This window comes from Taudactylus pleione, unplaced genomic scaffold, assembly GCF_031769625.1.
Source record: "Taudactylus pleione unplaced genomic scaffold, aTauple2 ptg000609l, whole genome shotgun sequence".
In the NCBI taxonomy this organism is placed as follows: Eukaryota; Metazoa; Chordata; class Amphibia; order Anura; family Myobatrachidae; genus Taudactylus; species Taudactylus pleione.
This window is the reverse complement of record NW_028285011.1, coordinates 2,143,637-2,165,924: the sequence shown is the minus strand read 5'-3', so window position 1 is coordinate 2,165,924 and position 22,288 is coordinate 2,143,637. Positions and strand designations below refer to the sequence as shown.

Genomic DNA, 22,288 nt, shown 5'->3' with positions numbered 1-22,288 from the left:
ATAGCGGTACTTAATAGGAAGCTATGCTCTAAGGCTCATCACCCTGGTGCATAGTAACAGCGAGCTTTCCTCCTGGCACAGTCGGGGTTAACTTTGTTCCACTACAATGAACTTTACATTTGCAGTTTATACCGCTGTAAAGCGAACTAATATAATGAAACAACATAGACCATAGCACTGAAATCGTGAGATAATGTGCTCTCCTTACAAAAAGAAGATAAATCTTGTCTTATGCTCGTATCATTATTATCAAGGTGGCTTTGTAACTCAATAGATGACGAATCCGATGTAGATTTCCTTGAGCATACACAGCTATGTCATGGCCATTAGATAGCATTGGACCTCTAATAGCCCAATGCCTCACAGCTTCTCGTTTGTTGGAATATGTAAATGAGGGTGTCACGTTTGTCATTCTCGGTGATTTACGTCTGTCAACTTCTGTTCACACCACAGTCTCCAGTGGTGTCTCTCTGTTACTCCGCCTCAATTTTTAAAGATCGTTTTCTAACCGCAAGGACAGCAAGTATTGTATGACTGCATCACATGAGCAGTAATGTACTGAGCCCAACAGCAGTCACCAAGTAACACGCCACATGCAGATGCCACTTAGTGACATTATTCCTCTCTGCTATTGGGATGCTCTTTTTGGAGAGTCAGCCTTGCTGTACAGGTGCACATGCTGCGGTGAGACCCCTGGGATTCAGGAATATGGTGCTCGGGGATTTACATTCTTCCAGTCCAATATCTGCTGCCACTGAAGGCAGCCAGACTACGTCGCTTTGATGCCTGTTGGAACTGAAGGTGTTATTATTACTCTTTGGAAATAGCTGTTCTTCATCCACTGTGCCTTGTGCGCCTGATTGGTTTTGGATTGCCAACCGCAATATAAAAACAATGTACATACAATAAGTGAAACAGGAGAGGCTGCATTATTTCAAGCTGAGTATAATTACAATAAAAGTGCAGGATCTTTTCTCAGTACGCAACTAGCATTGGTCTAGCAGTCTGCCTTATTCTCTCATCTGGGAGCATACCATTGCATTGCAAACACACAAAGTACACAGCCATCATTTTGTACTTTTAAGTTAATATCAAAGAGGAAGAATCGGACACTGTGGATATTTGATTTCCATCACTGTGTGCTCAATACTACATTTTGTACTCTGTACATGAATACACCCATCGCAGTCATGTCTGCGAAGCTCCTAGTGCTTTTCTTCTTATTGTCAGTTTTCCAAGCCTGGTAAGTGGAAATGGAATTTAATTGTGGTGCTGTGTTTAGTCGTGGTGCACTGCAATAGACAACGCTAGTCTATTTAGTTTTTACTGCTGTTAGTTTACATTAAAGCGTTCCTTATTCAGAGCATCTGACTGAAAGTGATTGATTGGTCTCACATTAGCAAGGAAATTGAACTGTGCCCACTGATAGCACTCTTGTACTGTGAGGTGTCTCTTTTGCAGGAAAGTTCCTATGCAAGAGTATTGCTTTTTAAAATACCTGTGGTTGGAACATGCTGTTTTGCACTACTACAGTAGAGACATTCAATAAATAATCAATGCAACGCTTCTTTAATCCACCCCATTTAGTGCAACACCTACTGTACCTGTTGGAGGATTACCTTCTCCTGTCATATGCATGTTTTACCTTAGTCAGTTATACACATACAGTATAGTGATGAAAGTAATTGCTAGGTTAGCCTTTAAGCATTCTATTATGATGTTGTGAATGTTATGGATTATAAAACAGCTCCACTCTCACTTGTAGATCAGTGACCTGGTATTTACCTACCTTGGTGCAGATTTACCTGCAGTAAGTCAATAACCTGCAGATATAATATGTGGATTGGATTGTGGATCTTTTCTTTTCCTTCTGATTTAAATTAATTAAGAGAATTATTACAGTAGGTTAGAGAGCTGTCAGACAGTATACAATATAAATAAACCCTGGGGCACTGGAGATGGAAAGCAGTATTATTTCATACAGGACAAGTCAAGTTGTATACCATTAACTGAGCATTGAAAAATAGACTGCACAAAAATTAAGAATTATTTAACCTTTATGTTCCCCATGAAAACTTTATGAGGCAGTGTGACTGTATGTGAAAAATATCAGACAAGGAGCATATCTCTATCTGGCTGCCTCCTTGGTTCTGCAATACATTTTTCTTGTAAGGCCCATGACAAGGATATTAATTCTTTAACATACACTGGTCAACTTCACCACTCTAACTGAGCTCTATTACATTTAGTAATGCCTAAGAGCATTGACAATGTAATGGCTTATCCATGCTTTTGTCTTACTCACTGCTTGAATATTGTGCTTCACAAATGTTGTAAGGGGATACATTTTATGTTGTGGAACCATATCACAAATACAGTATTCATTATCATAGCCTAATTTACAAAATGCCAAGGCCCATGTAAAGCTAGTGTGTCTCGACCTTTTAATGAGTTTGTTTCTCCTTGCAAATATGAAGGTAACAGTGCATGACATATAATAGGGAACAATTGTATGGCTTTATATAAGATAACAATAGACACTGTGAAGGCCCGAGGGGCCATATTGGAATAATAATGAGCTGTAGGCTGCAGAATCACAGATCTGTTGGAGATTTGGCCATTTTAAGTACATGTTTATACATAATTAATGTATAGAGTACTATATTTTTCTCTTTCAAAATATATAAATAATGGTAATCACTGACACCTTATGTAAGTTAATGCATTTTTAATTTAGTGAATTAATATGATTTAAGACCACTTTGCTGGAATACAGTATTTATTAAATTTGCTTTACAGTTATTCGTATGGTCTGGTACACATATATTAACTTTTTCATAATTGTTAGATTTCTGAAATTTTTTTTTTGTACACTCGTGGTTTGGTGACAGTCATTCATTGAATACAGTATCTTATCCATCTTCATTATCATTTATGATACTCTAGGTCATAAGTAAAAGTTGAGGATTCAGCAGTATGAAGAACAGAATAAGTGTGTTCACCAAAGTAGAAACCTTGGAAAAAATAGTACCATAGACAATTCCCTTTGTAGGCATTTGTTATCATAGTAGTTTCTAAATGGTTATTGCTTTTATTCAGAGTGTCCAGAAGAAGTAGATAGCCACAAAACACTTGTTTATTGAACAGTAGTAGGAGATGTGTTAGTGAACTATGTTCTTTGTTGCATATTATTGCTGCAGCTCCAGGAAAATTGAGGATGATGAATATGAAGATTTAACAGTTAACCAAAAATGGGTGCTGGCTCCCAAAACACAAGACACCGATGCAACACTGATACTCAACAAATTGCTGAAAGAATATGACAAGAAACTGAGACCTGACATTGGAAGTAAGTTTTGCTTGTCATTTTGTGATCTAAATATAATGAGTGGAATGTATTGTAACAAAATAAGATCTATGGAAAATATATATTTGTATACATCAGCAGCAAGTAGGATACAATGAATAATCTCATATGGTCCCAGTTAAGAGCATCTCAGGAACACACATAAGAGTGGGTTGACATAATTAACATTCACATCAATTAGCAAAATAACATACATTACAAATAATGTTAAGTTATTAAGACAACATGGTGTAACCTTCTGAGTGTTACAGTAGTATAACCAAATAATTCTATATAATGCAACCTATATAAATAAGTCTAAAAAAATTTTAAAAAATAAATAAAAAGCTCCTATAGAAACTAAAGTGCATAAAAAAACCAAACAAACACAGTATTAAAATCGAGTTGCTTGTTTACTAATACCTAATATTTCCAAAAGTTTGAAAAATGTGCATTTATTTCCATCTGCCCAAACATGAAATTGTTAAAAAAAAGTGAAAATGTTTGCTTTTAACCTGATGTAGTTAGATGTTTTAGTAAATCACTTAATAACGATACTTGAAGCAAAATAATTTTGGTTCATATTGTGACTGTTGTTTTTTTTATGTTATTGAGATTTTTCATTGTTCTGGAACTATCCATTGCATCTATTATACATTTTCTTTATTCAATTACTTTTTCACTTAACATTTTTGTGATTTGCAATGTTCACAAATAGAAGACTTATAAAGATACAGCACTGTGATTATACCGTATTTGCACCTTATCCCAGCCATTAATAATGGAGCATGTGTTTCTGTCACTCAGTATTATGTTCTGCATTTCAGACTGCTGTACTGTTGGAAAGACATTTGCTAGACTTTATACTTAACTATTTTGGGCAGCACATTGTGTTATTTATAAAAAAAAATGATATTTTCAAACTGTTGACGTCCCTGATGTTCTCTTATAAAGATACTGCTTCATATAATATTGCATGTAGATTGTGTCCTCTCTATGTTCTTGCGGGGTTAGTATAAAATATAGACAGGTATTAGATATACAATGTCTATATAGACAACAGATGTCATACAGGCAATAGGTCTACAGGGAAAAAAGGTCAACACAGAAAAGGTAGACATGGATAAAGTTAAACAGGGTCAAAAGATCGACACAAAAATGGTCGACACATGATTTAAACAAAAAAATCATAATATTCACCCTAAGTTTCCCCTTGGTGCCTAACACTAACCCACCCTTTTAGTGCCTAACCCTAACCATTGGGTAAGTGCCTAACCCTAAAAAATAACAAAAAAACACTCATGTCAACAATTTTTTTGCCAACCATTTTTTGTGTTCACCTTTTGACTCTGTTGACCTTTTGTACCTATTGCCTATCTAACATCTGTTATCTAGCTAGACATTGTCTAACTAATTATTGTCTATCTATTGACTGGAACCCATTCTTACTTACGTGTCTGACTTGGATCAGAGCAGCTATTGTATTAATTATTTAAAACAGGAGATACAAGGATATTCAGCCAATAAATTTGGTGGAGAGGGTAAGCACTGTGGGCACACTAAGTGTAACCACTTTTCTTTGAAGGTAGTACTCTATTGCCCACTTCTTACCTTCTGTGTAGTAATGTGTTACTGGGCAGACAGTGCCATCATGACCCAGTTCCACTCTATGAGGCCACCACATATATGGAAGAGCAGCATCCAGCAGGTAAAAAGCTGCTGACTGCTTTTCATCAAAGTCAGCAGCTGGAGCACCATGTTGGAAGGTTGTGGAGTCATTAAAATAATTGAATGAATGACATTAGTTCGCCTCATAGTAGCCATGGATCTTTTAGTGGTGCTAGACCGTAGACAGGGCCGGTGCAAGGTTTCCCAGCACCCTAGGCAGAACATCAGCCTATTGCTCTCCCCAATCCATTGTGTGTTGTGTGTCAGTAAGTGTAATGGTGCTGTAGACAGTATATAATATACTGTCTACAGCGCCATTACACTTACTGACACAAATACAACATACATTTGTTGTTAATATATATATATATATATATATATATATATATATTATATACAGTCTACAACAGGTCCATTACACTTACTTTGAAAACTCTTAAAGGCTCTCAGCCCATGCAGCATTCCTTCTCCTCATCTCTGAGACATAGAGGGAAGGGAAATATAGAGGAGGGTAGGGGGTGGGTGCCAAAGGGGTAATTGGTTCATTCACTTGTAAACAACAAGTGAAAGTAAGCGCACATCAGCAGCAGCTGACATAGAGCCCAGGCATGGTGGGCAGATGCTGCCTGGAGTGAGGAAACCAGTGTGCAGCACTGTGGGTGCAAACTGACTCAGTAACTGACAGAGGTGGCTGTGGCTGGCTAGACCAGCAACGCAGCCGCCGATAGAACCTCAGCACAGGTACAGCCATGAGCCATAGCACAAGCAGACACATTTATTGCCAAGGGGTACTACACCCCCAGTGGCCGGCACCCCTAGGCAGCTGCCTAAAGCTGCCTAATGGTGGCGCCAACCCAGACCCTTGAGCAACCTGTAACTATTCAAAGTTAACTGGAGCAAAGCTCATTTTAACTCAGCTAAGTCCTGTTCATCTATGTGAAGGAAAGGTTAAAGTTGGAGACACTACTTTAAGGGTTGTTAACTAGGGGTACCTGTATCTCCTGGGGATACAAAATGTTCAAGCTGGGGGTACTAGACCTGCCAAGCCCACATGGTTTCATACTTTGGCATTTTTACTTGTAAAGTGCATGTTGAACATATGTTCCATTTCAGCTCTAGCATCAGTGTTGCGCCCAAAGAATGTTTTCTTAGTCACGTTTAGGATACTGGTGAAAAAGGTTGGGGAATGGGATGGCTGGGTGATTTTTTATTTTGTCTATAGGCCTATTTAATCTTTGCTAAATAGTTAACTGAGGCTGGGATGGATGCTTTTTCATTTTTTCAATATTGGAATGGCAGGTGTAAACTCCCATGAGGCTTACATCCTATGGACCTACAGTATTTTCTTCATTTTCTTATACAAAATGATCATATTTATTAATAATAATTGACAAGGGCTTCAAGTATGAAAACTGAAGGTGTAAGAGCACTTAAAAATGTTAAACATCAATGTGCTAGGTAAATATGTAGATAATATGACATTGTAAAATTTAGTAATGTTAGAAATTAGTGATGGGAGCCTCCCTTGCCTTACCACTGCAGCAGTCTTTGTCTCTCTTCCCTATATCTTGGCAGAAGGAGCCTGTGTTTGTGTTATCTCCCTCCCCACCACCACTTACCTGGTTTTTATCTTTACTCCTAGTTAAGGCAGCTTTAGGCTCCTCATACACTGTTCTTCAGCGTAAGTGACATCATGATGCCATGTGCATAGTGCAGATAGGGGAAAAAACTTTATGTGCCAAATGATCTCAATACATCTATACCTGCGCCCTGTTGATTAGGCCAGCAGTGCAAAAACAGAGCCTGGTCACAATCACCAGACCGGACACTGACTAAAGATGGGTCAGGGGAGCTCTGGCCACAAGGCCTCCTGAGAGTACTCTCCCCCTGTGCTCCCCCCTAAATCCGGCCCTGGCCTACCCTCTGAGGCCTACCCCCACCATGATATGCTTCCAACTCTTCACGGGCTCCCCGCTTTTTGTCTCCAACTGTCTCGGCCGCCCCATCTAATCCTGGGCCTGAGGCTCCCTCCCCCCTAGTTGCAGCCCTGTGAGAGGCTCCTGTCAAAGATTGTGGTGCCAAATGTACTTTAATGTGAATTAAATTTTATACATCAAACATTTTTTTTGAGACATAATAGAGCTATACATGTTCACGTTTTACTGTTATGAGATGTAATATTTTGCAGAGTCTATCTAACAGTAATTAAAAACTATAGCTACAACTGAAGACTCTTCTCCTAGGGTGAGGCATAGCAATCAGTATTTACATACACTCCACCATCATTTGCCTAATTCAAGTGGTCTTGAAGTCATTAAAGCAAGCAGTAATTTGTGGCAGTGATTTAATTTTTTTTATGTCTGGCAGATTATTTGGTGGTGTGGACTGGATGTTAGATTGTATTAAAATGGCTACATCAAATAGAAACAGGTATTTGTATTTACAAAACAGAATCATTTGTTACCTTATGTGTATTATATGAACTATGTCCAGTAATGAGGACATATCTATATATAGTTTATGGAATAATATACATTAGAAGAATCCAGGTGCATTGCAAGATACACTGTTCTGAACTTAACGTGTATTTAAGCCACTGCTTCACTTTGACTTAGCTTTTTCTAATTTATGCAATGAAAGATATTTGAAACAATGAAACCATAGATATTCACCGTAACAAAGACATTTTTAAACATTTTTTTTTATCAATTTAATGGAGAATTTGTTACTACTGTATCTGGAACCCCCAATCTGAAGTATGTATCAGATCAGGGTCCACTTATCATAACTATTCAACATTAACAATAAAATGACAGATGCTCAGCTGCATCAAAATAGAAAAGGATATATCCAGCGCCAGTCACAACCAATATATTATAAATGTATTATTAGAATTTATTCACCCTCAGCAATTCCCATAAAGGGGATACGTTTGCAAACTATATATTGTGTAGTGGGAATACGCTGATGTCTAAATTTTTTGATGTAAAAAATCATTTATAACTAAACGCAATAGTCCAAAAATATAAATTGTTTATAACCATAGTGATATCACCATATTAAACAATAAAAATAAAACTATTCATATATACAGTTTATATCAACAACTTGTATCTCTTAATATATAAATATATAACAAAATAAATACTTCCAGTTCATTGAGTAGCACAAATCTCAAAGAAAAAGTACAATTTGCAACAGTGTTCAAATAATTGTAACAATCCTGTGAACCTATGAATGGTAACATTATGTATGAGTATCCATTCTGGGGAATTTAGTCATGATCCCAGCTACCTAGGTGCTCACTAATTCTATAATCTCCAAGTTATAGGCACATTCAACACAAATGCATAACCAGCATATAGTATATATAGTCTTAATAAACTAACACATGACAATCAGAGTCATAAACTAACTCCAAAGCCAACTTAGACGGAATAGAGGTGCATCAGAACAGGCAGTGCATCAAGAGTGCAGCTGATGGTGATAAAATCAATCCCAATTACAGTAACTGAAATATTAATCCATACGTCACCTTTAATATTCATCTGTATAATAATCAGCTTTAAGTGATGGAGGAATACTGATTTAATAGGAATCGGTACCTGATGTTCATGCTGATAAGCAATAATGCCCCCTCTCTCCTGGCAGTTCAATAGCCCGGCAGTGTAGTCCAGCATGATCATAGATCTGAGGTGCACAGCGGTATGGTCTTTTCGTTCCTGAAGTTTTCTAAGTCAGTTTAGTCTCCACAGCCCAGAGACACCACAACAACACATTATGTACACCTCTGTGTACTTTATCAAGCTGAGAGTTCTTCCATTAGAGTCCCCTGCCCATTACATAGAGTAAATAAAAAGGAGCAGTAAGGAGTTAATAAATCAATGTGCAGTGGTGTATGTGCAATTATTTAATGATGCAGTTTAAAAACAATATTAATAAAATGGTTTATAAAATGCAAGACAAGGCATAATACAGTGAGCATGTAAAATCAATGTTCATAACATATCATACAACAAACATAAAGGTATGAACATGTATAGATTTAAAAACAGGTAGTCCAGTTTCTGGCATGTATTGTGAAGATGGTGATGGATGGTAACTGAGTCACAAAAGTTTCAGATCGTAGCTCGTCAGCTGGAGATGCTAAATACAATGTTGCAAAAGATTCAGATGGGTGCGTGCCCCTTCTACCTCATCTTGCCGATGTGCCGTATTGTCTAGGTTAAGTCCACCACAAGTCCGACGGGGATCAGAGTGCATCCAGAGGATGCTCCTGGGAGCTTTAAGGGCAGCGGTGTGACCATCTGAAGCATCCTAAGTATGCTCCAAGCGGTACTGCTGCATATATTCTGGCTGCAGGATGCCATTCTAGGAACCCTGCTAGCCAGATGATGCTAGCAGAAAAAGCTCAAAGAGCCAGACCAAATGACTCTGGGGGCCTTATATGGCCCCAGAGCCTGAGGTTCCCCATCCTGTGCTAGGGGGAAGGTTAGGGTTAGGCACTATGGGGGAGGTTAGGTTTAGGCTGCGGAGGGGAGGGTTAAGTGTAGGCTGCGGGGGTGGGAGGGTTAGGTTAAGGCAGCAGGTATGGGTAGAGTTAGGTATCGGTATCTTAACCTGTCAGGATGCCGGCACCGGGATTCTGACTGCTAGGATCCCAAGTGCCAGCATCCCGTACCATACCTATATATAGGTATGGGAGTACGGGACCCCATGGCCCACCCCTGTGTCTCTTCATCCCCCTCCAAGCTCCCATACTTACCCCAGTGGTCAGTCCTCCACTCCAAACTTCTTCCCGTCTCAATTGCAGTGGTGGCTGTTGAGGCATGTGCCCAGGCTTCCACTGTGCATGCATTGAGGAGACAGGACAGACCTTATATATGTTGTGACATAAGCATTGGTAAGGTTATTTATAGGAGATATATTTGTCCTGGGTTTCTGACCTACATGTATTAATAGCCCAGGAATATGTCTGTGATTGCTAAACAGACTTGATAGATGTCTGGGCTTTAACAAAAGTCAGTTAAGGGTTCCTGGGATTGAGAATGGAGACTGAGGGCAGGCTCCATCCATTAGGCTCATTTTGGGTCTTTAGGTCTTCAATCCTGAGAAAAGGCTAATTAGTACTTGCACCTGTAAGAGAATGATAAAGGTATGTTAGGGTTTTTACTCATTGTCTCACTACCATGGGAACAGGCAGGTGACTTATTAAGAGACACTTTGATTTACTGGGCATATGCCTATGTTTGTGGTAGGAGCATTAGGTCCTACCCCTTTTGAGAGAGGGAACCTGTGTGTTTAGTCAGAGCCCGGATGGGTTAAGATTTTGTTTTATTTTTTATTTTACTGCACAATAAACTAGCTTCAGCTAATTACAAGGAAACCCTGGACTGCTGTGCTGTTTCCTTGCTGCTTTGTTTTTGGAAGTGGCCATCTACCCCAGGAGAGGGCACCCCTACCCCCTACCTTGATCCCCTCACAATATATATGTTTATTTTAGAGATGTACAGCCATAATTAAAGTTACCCTATTCAGAACTGTCTGCAACTCTAACTATTATGCAGAATGCCACCAAATGCAGTACGAATACTATTCAAGGCATAGGAAGCAGGATTATGTGAAAAACAATTAGTGCCAAAATCTGCTTATAGGGAAAAATGTGGAGCCATAGAATTTACAGTTGTATAGAAAAAACAATAGCAGCTTAATGCAGACACTACCAAAGAAAAGTTTTAAGAATAATTGTGTGAGAATATGTAACAATGAAAAATACTGTATTTATTACTATGCAGGTTCTAAAACTTAAGGGGTATAAAAAAAACACATTTTTGTACTAAGTGTTAAAGAACTGAGTGGCTTTATAATGAGTGTTAGAAATGTCTCTGGAAATACAGTTCCTCTATAAGAACAAAAAAATATGGCAGTGTTACCAGTTACAAGTACACAGTCCATAGAAAAGGGAATGGTGAATTGCCAATTATTGTTGTTATTGTTCCTCCAACACAATCGAGTTTTCTACCGACACAGGTGACTATCTAACAGCAGCAGTCTGTGCACAAGCAATTTTTTTTAAATCTTTGATTCTAGTATTTTTTTTATATTTTTCATTTTTATACCTATTTTGTAATTTTAAACATATATTATATATATATATATATATATATATATAGTTTAATTATTATTTATTTGCACCTTAGAGCCTCGTTTGACAGTGCTAGAAACACTCCCTTCCATACAAGGTAAAATGCATAAAAAAAAGTACCAACAAAGGTATAACTTAAATACCTAAAATAATATTTTACATTTTTGTTTTTCCTCTTTGTAAAAACTGAAAAAGAAACTCAACTAACAAAAAAAGCTAATTTTCTGCTCTGTCAATTCTAGTGCACACTTTTTTGATTTTTTGATTTTGGAATTACAAATTCAGGTTAGTTTCTTATTTTTCAGTTGTATTATAGGTATAAACAGTAGCAGATATGGCACTCAAGGACTTTGTATTGAAAGCAATAAAGTGGACTTCAAGGAGTTTCATATAAACGTTCTTCAGAATTAAAAAAACAATAAAAACAGTGCAACCTTATATACCATCACCCTAAATCACCTCCAAGTTCAGTCCTACAACACTGGTCACACTTTCCATGCTGACACTTGCCTGCACTGTGCTGTCACCGTGGGCAACTTCACACCAATGGCAACTAGGTGTGAACCACAACAAAGCCAAGGAGAAACCTGAGTAATCTTCACATGGTGTTGCTTCACAGAGAATCACACTAACATTCCCTGGCATAAGTTACTGGATTGGGAGGATCTGTCATCTCCAGCTGCAGCTTGATAAACCCTGTCAGAGTGCTCGGTGGTGCTTTAAGAAAATAAACAATGAAGTCACTGAAATCACTGACTGAGGCAAACAATAGAATACATAGATAAACAGATATGGTCAATGTGAAACACAAACCCCACACACCCATTGACAATATAACATCATACTATAAGCAAGGCAATGATAGGATGAACATGATGTAAAACAATAGAAATGTAAATATATATATAATTGTATAAATGCAGATCCTCTTAGATAATATAAATTAATTATCATGGGATCACTTACAACAAAGCGCCTCTAAACAATAAAGTAGTAGCCGTATGTGATCGAGACTGGGCAGTGTAGAACTTACCATCGTATACCTCACCAAACCAGATATAAGAAATATGTGCCCATCACGTGTCACAATGAGCCAGCATCACGTGTCACAATGAAAATTTCAAAACATGATATCTTGAATGGATGGCCTAATGGGAAAAGACTATAATCACAAGCAGAAAATGAGGGAAAAGATTTAATTAAGGCCACAGTGTTTAACCAGTGGATCTGCTGGGCTTTTAAATTGAAGCAAATACTTGGCTTGGTCATCACCTCTCAGAGACCATGGAACACAATCAATGATCTTATACTGTAAAGTCACTTACTGTAACTGTGGCGAAATTCCTTGAAATGGTTTTTTTTGTTTGTTGCCATCAATGGCCATCCTGATTGCCAAAAGGTCTAAGGTCAACCTTTTTTTTTTTAATTGTGGAGTTTTTTGGCCACATAGAGTGAAATAAATGACAACTTTGCTTGTGCAGGACAAAACATGACGAATGAGGAATCTGTTGCCAGAGTGCGTGTGTACAAATTAATCTGTCTCAAGGTATTAATGTCAAGATTCATCAGTCTTGGCACGGTATACATGCTAAAATATATTTCATTATATTTGTCAAAAATTTAGTGCCAACATGTTATCTGAACTGTTAAAAATAAATAAAAGTAACCCTATTGATGCATAATTTGCAATTACATGTCACTGTTCTCTTTCCTTAAAAATTGTTCTTGATTATATTTCTCATTTCACAAATATTTGTTGATGTTTTTGGGGCATATTATCTAATGTCCTTATAGTATAGTAATGATGTTTGTATGTTACTGCATGTTGCTGATTTACTTAATTAATTGTAGCATGTGATTTGTAATGTGGTTTAAAAATTTTAATATATGGAATGTGTGTAAAACAGCTAAAAGTAATTAATTCAAATGATAGCACTAAATGTTTTTATTTTATTTTATATTGCTACCTTTAATTCAAAAGCAGTTTATTATTTAAATGGCCCTTTCATAATAAACAAAGCACCATTTACAAGTATTGTTTTCATGTTCTCTGCTCATCACCCGTTCTCATTGTTCCCTTGTAATCTAATCCACTCTGAACGCTAAAGGAGTTCAATGCTCTGCAGTAACTGATTGCAAGACAAAGTTTACAGTGACATAACAAGCACCTGAGCTCCTTCCTGTAATCACAGTATTAGTGCTACAGTGTTAGTAATTTTGCCTTATGGGAGGAATGTCTCTGATGTTTAAATATAATATTTTAAAATTTTATTGTATAGATAGTATACATAGCCTAAACATATAACAGTATAATGGCAATCACTCCACATGACGCCAAACACCCTAGTACCGTCCCTGCTCATAGGCTTCATTGTATGTTTTGTATTATTTCCTTTACATGTAATAAATATATGCCAGTAGGGAGGGGATATCCTGCTCACCTAAAGTACTGTAGTAAGGAGTATTTGGTTAACTCGATAGTAAAGAGATCAAGACCAAAGGTAGCATAAACAAGCAGCAATTTGGCATTTAAGATGGTCAGTGTGAGTCTGGAGAAAGAACTTTAAGATCTGCTAAGAGACGAGGTGAGATCAGCAATGGCAGCATGCCTTTCTGTGTGTCAGGAGAAAATCACAGATTAAAAAAGTGTCAGATCTGAAATATACAAAAGGCTATGTCTAGGAAGTTATATTTGAGATTAAGTTGATCAAAACGAGCTAGGAAGGACCCTTTATTAAATCCTTCATCTTTGCCCATACAGTACATTTTTATGCTTAATCACATTTACTCAAACTGACAAGGGATCTATCAAGGAAGAGATGCTCTATATACATTCTAGTATTGCCCTGGGGTTCAGCACTTTTGGAAGAAAATAGAGGCCATTGTTTCTCAAGGTTTAAGTCTTAGGGGTCTATTTACTAAGCAGTGTTAGGAGACAGAGTGAAAAGTGATAAGAAAGTGATAAGGTGCCAGCCAATCAGCTCCCAACTGTCATCTCACAGGCTGTGTTTGAAAAATGACAGTTGGGAGCTGATTGGCTGGCACCTTATCACTTTCTTATCACTTTTCACTCTGGACCTGATTCAGAGCCAGACGCTCTGACACGAGCGCTCGCTCTGAATCAGGGCCGTCCCTCCTTAATTTTGGAGCGGCCTCCTGGCTGCTCGCATAGCTGTGGGTGACCACCCACAGCTATAGCGAGTGGCCAAATTGATGGTTGCGACGGTCAAGACCATCGCGACCATTGGGCTTGCGACGAGACCCTGCAGTAGGGTCTCGCTGCTGCAAGCCCAGGAGTGCTTTTGGCTCTATCAGAGCCAAAAGCACTCCCACTGACATCACTAGTGATGTAAGTGGGGCTGGCCCCAGATGGTAGGCATTCCCATGGGAACGCCTCCGTCTGGGCAGCCACGCCCCAGGCACGCCCACCAAAGGGGCGTGCTGTCAATCACCATCGACAGCATGCCCCCTTTGGTGCGAGACCCATAACGATGGCTTGGCCGTCGTTATTCGGGTCTCGCGCATGCGCACGACGGAGCCGCCTCCTTCGTTCGCATGCGCACTTGGTCACCATCGACCCGCTTGCGAGCGGGTCTAAATCAGGCCCTCTGTCTCCTAACACTGCTTAGTAAATAGACCCTTTAATCTTATGCTGATTCCAGTAGTGACTTTAGTGCACCAATTTCCACCCACAGTCCAGCTTCACAATAGGTGCATACTACGTCACATTCTAGCTGTTGCATGAGCTGCTGTAGCTCAACGTTTAAAACAACCATCGACCCCCACTACTACTCTGACCATTTCTATGTCCACAAGAGTTATCAGAGGGAGACTATTGAGTGTCCCTAATCATCTCCTGTCTCTTTCCAGATGGCCCTGATAAAAGCCAAGTCTTACTATCCCTGAGCTTTTAGCTGTTCTCACCACAGTGCCCTTTGTCTTCTTCTCACACTGTGGGTTGCCCTGGATTAGTTGTCTCTTTATTATGACATGTTACAGTAAATCATGTATTAATATTCCTAGTCATAGGCGTATTTACAGTGTGTGCAGGCTGTGTGGTGCATACAGGCCCCGAGGTCCATGGTGGCACTGCCACGCACACCCTGCACCCAAAGTATACTTACCTCAAAGCAAGCAGGTCAACCCCCTCCTCCTCTACTGCGTTATCTTCCCAGTGACATCTACAGGAAGTTGGCACAGCGCAGTGAATGCAAAGTCACTGGCACTGTGCCAGAGCCTTTGCTCTTCTGTGTGCATGCACCATCTTCCTGAATTTCACTGGGAAGATTGTGCCACAGAGGATGAGGGACCTACTAGCTGGAGCAAGATAAGATGCGGGGCTGGGAGGGGCCACTGCTCAGGTGCACCTGTGCCTGGTGTCTGTGTGAGATTTGCGCATCCCCTTCCCTTCTCTTTTTTTCTGTATCCCTCTTTAATTTTACTGTCAGTTTTCTGGCTAAAATCAATAAAACAAAACCTACACTGTATCCACATTTTAGAGCTCTTAGATAAGACCAGCATTTCACCTGTTTGATAATGCATACTCTTTGGTAACATTTATAAATGTAAAATAACTGACCATATCCCTTGTTAAAATGTCCCTAAATATTTGTAACTTTTTGTTTCTCCAAATAACTTCCAGTATTAATTTTGTATTCAATTAATAGTACCATTGGCCTAAATTTGAAGGCACAGTACTTTTATTAATAATGCATATATAGATCCTGACCTAGACAAGTATATTTATGTGTCATGAAAAAAAGAGTTTTGAAATAAATTGGCTCATTGCACTTACTTCCTACTCACACTAGTACAGTATCTAGATGAACAATTATCTTGATATTTGGCCTGTTATACTTTGAGACTAAACATGGGCATTCTCATGCAAGTTCAGTACAATAAGGTTAAAGACTCTATATTGAGAAGCATTCTGTAAAGGTTTGATCATATTTTAAAATATGTTACTTTCTAGGCAATATGTTACTCTCTCTACAGTTGATGATGATGACTTGCATTTCGTACCTGCCACATTTATACATTTTATTTTAAATTGGTCGTATCTTAAGATACGTACAAATCAATGTCTATAATTTACTGTAAAATACAAGTGTACAGGTACATGCATGTTCTTGTCACATCTTTTCAACCAATTCTAAATCAGGACCATATATAGGCCTTTACCTACCTTTATATAAATAATGACCTAGGTTTCCAATAGTACTGGCAGAATGGATAAATTAACAAGGTGTGTAGTAAAGACATTGTATATAGTTTACAAAAAGTATATGTATAAAGGATTGGAAAGCTTTATAGGGCAGGGGTATAAGCTAAAGTAATGGATTTAATAGTCAAATATATCTCTACTGGAATCATCTGAAGGTATGGGTAAGAGAATTGAGTTATGAAATCAAATTAGTATTTGTCTGTTATGGGAGAGGTGTTTGAATTGTTTTTTAAGCTATTTAGATTTGAATATGAGGCACCAAGAGCATCAACAATTAATATTGAATTACACTGTGAAGTGACCTCTGTGGTAGCTATATGGGAGATTTTACTCTTGATCTACAAGCATGCAATATTACTGTCTAAATGTATTCTGCTTCATTACTGTGATAAAACAGTCCTAGGGCCAAATTCAATTTGAGGCGAAAAGTCACGGCCGGCTAAATATGTTTGCCACTGCAATCTTTTCACCTCATTCGCCTGTTTGGATGTAAAGTTTTTGCGTACTTTCACAATGCGTGTTCGCGCTTTTCGCCCTGTTCAATTCCAAATCAGGCAAAAACACATATGTGCAAATGCAGCGTATGGCGGAACTAGTGAAAAGGACATCCTATTTTGGGGAAATCAGTCTGTATCCCATAAAAAGCCTAACTGACCCTGGAAATCAATACAGAAGTGTATTAATAGCCCTAATAAAAGTATTTAGGGTTCTTAAATGCCGTCAAAGGGCTGTAATATGCTTATTTGCATAAATGTGGAAAAATTATCTATAGCAATTTCTTTAGGTGAAAAATAATTGTTGTAGTTAAATAGGGGGTACATTTAAATGGGTACTAGAATATTTTTGGGTCTCTAAAGTGCCTTTTAAAAATCTAAAAAAAACACCAGCTGCAGCCTCCTGCAATCCTAAAAACACCTGTCACATCCATACAGCACCCCAAAATACCAGACCCAGTACTTTATACCCATTTTCAAACACTTTTTAAATTTTCACCCCAAAAATTACATTACTCTTTTAGGGGGAATTAAGATATTTTTTTATTATTTTCCCTAATTAGTCATTAGTGTCCAAAGGGTTCTGAACCAAGTCTGCACATTTTAGCCCAAAATAGGAATTTTGCACAACTTTTCACCTGCCTCTGGGTGGAGAAACTTTTATGCCTGTTTTTGTCTATGCGAAAACGTCCTGGAATTGAATAGGGCGATACACCGGAATGTGGCGAAAACATCACATCGGCGAACACTTTTCGCCGATCATGGCTTTTCGCCTCTAATTGAATTCGGCCTAGTCTGGCAAGTTCTCTTTCAATTTAGATCATGGGTTGTCTTGTAGTCTTTAGCTGAGTCTAAAAAGTGGTTTGACCCCACTTATCTGCAGCCTCCAAATACAATGTTCTGTTTAGAAATACTTATTTTAATTTTTGATGCGAGCACCTAATTTCCTAATTTTATCACTTTCCATTTAATTCCAAAGGCCAGTATGTCCTGGCCTACTGAGATGAAGATCTCTATCAATTGCAGTTTTAAGATCCTCCAGAGTCATTCTCTCTGCAAAATCTCTGAGAAAGCTGTTTACCATTGTGGCCCATGTAGGAGACATAGGTACTTGGTCATATCTCGGTTTTCATTAAAGATGTGTGCCGACCCCCATGTTTTGGTTTTGGATCCGGATTAAAACCACCGTAATATGTTTTGGTTTTGATTTTGGATCTGTATTTTTTTTAATAAAAATAAATAAAACAGCTAAAATGACATCATTTTGACCTGTTAGCATGCAATCCAAAAACCAAATTAGTTTTTTAAATCCGAGTTCCGAACCGCAGGAAGATCCAGACTGGGACTCGGTTCTACTCGGTACCCCAAAGTGATTTCGAACTCTGTTAGATTTGGAAACCCCTAAATTCGGTTGTTGTGGGTTCTCTGAGAACCAGACTTACACATCTCTAGTTTTCATCATCAGCTGTACAGACTATTAACCTACCAAAATTAATTAAATTCTAGTGTGTGCATATGCACACATATGAGAAAAAAAGAGTACTTTATTTGATACTGAGAATGTTATGCTTCAAAAGTTATACTGCTGTTAATAAAAATCACAGGTCAATTTAGTTACAAGTTTCTATATATAGTGTGGAATGGAGAATTCATAAGTATGTCTGGGGTAAAAATAAAGTCTCTAAAGACAAGGGATGTGCTCTGTGAAGTCATAGCTTGTGTTTGCTCCTTGTGCTGCACTCTCTAGGCATGCTGCTATATCCTAGCTGATTGGAAAACCAGACCTGTGGCGAAACTCAAAATACCCTTGTCTCTGAATCTGTATTTCGATGTGGACTGTGGAGATAGAGTCACACTGGGGTATTGCCGGGATCCGCTGCCAGTCCATGTATGCCAGGGAATGTTTAGGGGCACACAGAGCATAATGTTCAGGAACCAAGTGTGCACAAATGTGGGCATAGCAGAGCAGTAGGCATTTCAGTCACATATCCACTTATGCCTGAAGAGGTGTAACTGGGCTGTAATGGGGATTTCTCAGGTAGGCAAAGTTCAGGAAGGGCTATGTAGACTACCCATGTTTTCAGACAAATTTTTTAAACCTAGAATAGACTGGTGAAAATGCATAATCATGATGAGGACTGATAGAAAACTCAGCTTATGGATAGTATCTGCACATGGAATGCAGGAGCCTAATTCCATCCAAATCAACATCAGGCCCTGTGTTTTGATAGCGATGAAGTGCAGGTTTGGGACAGAAAGCTTTGATTCTACCACATTTGCCAAATTAGTGTTTTCATTCATTCAAAAGAGAAGGAAGCTTTGTGGTTATTCAAGAACAAATATCAAGATATGACAGTTTTCATTAACACACACACCTCTTGGGCTGTGTAGGCTGACTCCTGTTTACAGAGGAATGTTCTACTTCTGCATAAATGTTGTTCTTTATTCTGGAAAATTAACTATCAGCCATTATGTAACATCAGTAGTTTCATTGGAAAACCACATTTATAGATAATGCTTGCTTTTTTACTGAAGTGTCTTGGTAAACCTGATTATATTCTGGAGATTGTTGCCTCTGATAGGTCCATATATATTTGCAACACTTTTAGAGAGCCCTCCTCCCCTTGACTTTATTATTTCCTATCATGAGATTATCTTTAATCTGAAATTGAACAAAAGTAAAGCATCTCTTGGATCATCATCTGGGAGATGTCAGGATTTATGGATTTGATGTATTCTATATAGCACATATTCAGTTCAGGTGTCTGGAGCCCCTCAAAATGCAAAGAGTTCCTGATTTTGCATGAGCATGCTTTGCAAATCTTTTGTATATAAAATATTATTTTTTTCTTTGCTCTAAAGATCTGAGAATTTATTTCTCAGTAGATATGGGAATTTATTGTTATCTGCATTTGTTTCAATTAGAGCATTTATACGTGTATTCATCAATGTTATTAATGTAAACTCTCATTTATTTGAGCACAGTGTGTTTTTCACCTGTATGGTGTCCCCTCAGTCTTTCTGTATCCTTTTCATGGAATGTAGGGTAAAGCTACTGTAGTTACACACTTGTACAATCACACTTTCAATGCGATTTACTTTTGATTTCACTTATGTTCAGAAGTCCCAATCAGAGTGCTGATACTTTACACACACATACAATCTTCAACCACTATCTGTCTAAAATATCTAATAAAAAGTCACAAAGGCAGTATTAGCAAAGGCAGAATGGTCAGCAGTGTGCACACACTTAACTTTTGGTCAGATATAATATCATTGAATAGAATTAAAAATAAACTGCACATTAAACTTGATCTTTCTATGCGACCAGTTTTCCAAAACCTGATCTAAGATGAGAACACACTCTTAAAATATTGCATGACCATTGTATAAGTGTGTACCCATTCTAATTGCAGTGGAATCTATTGTTATGGCAGGTTCATCAGTACAGAGCTGTAGCTTGAAATTTTTGCATTCTAGGCTTGCTCACCTGATCTTCTTTCTATTACCTTATGTTTTAATTTTTTGGGCTGCTGGGGCTGGTCTCTGGCTGGTGTTTGCTACGCTCCTCTTTCTGCTCCTCTTCTTGGAGATGAGACATTATGACATTGTGATGTCATGATGCCTCATTGCCCCGTCCACCACCTGTGCTGCCTTGCTTACACACAGTGACTGAAATTAATAGTGACAGCCCTGGATAGATGGAGAAGAGGGGAGTGACATGTGGGACTCAGAGCAAGACATCCAGGGGACACCACATCCGGGTGTATGACTCGCAAATTATCCATTGGACCAGGTGTCTGGCACTTCAACATAGTCCAGAGTGGCAGAGCATCATGGGTGCGGGTGGAAGTGTTCATCTCTACTGGCCACACCCTCCCTATTGTCCTAGATCAGTGTCTCTTAACAATACTGGTTACTATGCAAGGGAGGCCTGACAGGCTGCATCCTGCCATCAACCATAATGCCCATATAATTCATAAACTAAAAGTAATGATTAGCAAGTTTCAGAGGATTTTTGGAAAAGTGGTTCCCTTTGACAATCATGCGTATCGGTGGCTTTTTGACGCTTAGCAGCCATGTTGCAGAGAGCTCTGCTAAAACAGGTATATTTAAACAGATGAAAGCTCTGCCCCGTTTCTCTTTCCTCCCAGAATTTATTGGTGCTTTTAGTGCATTTGTTTTCTTTCAATAAATACTCAAATCAATAAATTGAAAGTGTTGCACAGTCTCCCCTATATGTATATTTATAGTGAATTCAACATTTAATACAATGACTCAGGCATTGTGCTTTTTCTCCTGTCTATGCTCATTGTGTTTTGAGAAGGGGCTGGAACTGCTGTCTACAAGAAATCCAACTGCATAGAGAATGGTATTCTGTAGAAAAACAAATTACTGAATTAATTAAAAAGCACCGTATGTTCAACAAAGAAACTGTATGCAGACTGTCTGAAAGTAATAATCATTCAGGAAATCATTCAAGATAAAATAGCCTGCATACAACTACAGAATGTTTAACTTCAAGGGCCACTTAACCTTAATGGTGAGCTTTATGACTTTATGATAGAAAATACTGTATATTGCAGTTCACATACACACGCTCTAGAGAACAGTAGAATTGGGTACCCCCATGTGGTAGGAATCTTAGCTAACACAGAGTCTGTTGAAAATACATTTATTTTAAAATTCAGGTTGTCCACAGCAACCACCTTAACAATCTCATAAAAAGTGCACACTAACATATAAAGAAAGCATGCAAACAACAGTTTACTTGAACAGTCAAATCTTGCAGAATTGTGGTCCAGAGGTCTAATGCTCCCACTGGTTTGTAGAAACCCCAGGGTTTGTATCCTCCATACTGCAGTCCACAATTGTTTCACAGACATTAGTCAGACAGGAACTCCCAACTTTGACTTGACAAAAATCTATTGAGAGCCTCCTAGACATGATCTTTTATCTAACCAGAAATGCCATTGCTCTTGGGTGGGTCAACTGTATTTGACTAAAGGGCTTGCAGCTGGGCTGGATTTGGTAGTACAGTACATGTTGAAGGACACCCTTGCTGGGATGTCTCTGATGTATCCAGCATAGAGACTTGGGGAAAAGAACACAGCTTATGCAGAGCCAAAGGGCAAGGATATTTTCGAGAGGGTTATGTACTGTGTAAGTTTGCACAGGTGTCTTGGTCACCTTAGTGAACTTCTTCATTCAGTCCCACTACCTTGTCCAAAGCCTATATTGGTGAATGTATTGGCACAAATTGGAAAACTGTTGGAGGAATAGACTTTGGACAAAGTTAAAAAACAACATGTTTTGTGCAAATAGGATCTCCAGTGTTGCAATTCAAAAACCTTTTTTAAAACTTCAACAGAACGCTGCTTGATTGCTGCAGTTGTTTCCTACCCAACAAA

General features: G+C 38.5%; 1 protein-coding gene across 2 annotated transcripts in view; it reads left to right on the top strand.

Annotated features, from left to right (window-relative positions):
* The first annotated feature begins 565 nt into the window (after nucleotides 1-565).
* The window catches only part of GABRG3 (gamma-aminobutyric acid type A receptor subunit gamma3), a 696,464-nt gene continuing 674,741 nt past the window's right edge, over nucleotides 566-22,288 (top strand). For both annotated transcript variants that reach the window (XM_088454037.1, XM_088454036.1), the window contains exons 1-2: nucleotides 566-1,243; nucleotides 3,201-3,349. In XM_088454037.1, the coding sequence (XP_088310163.1) occupies nucleotides 1,170-1,243; nucleotides 3,201-3,349 (223 nt within the window). In that variant the 5' untranslated portion in view covers nucleotides 566-1,169. The remainder of the gene's footprint in view (nucleotides 1,244-3,200; nucleotides 3,350-22,288) is intronic.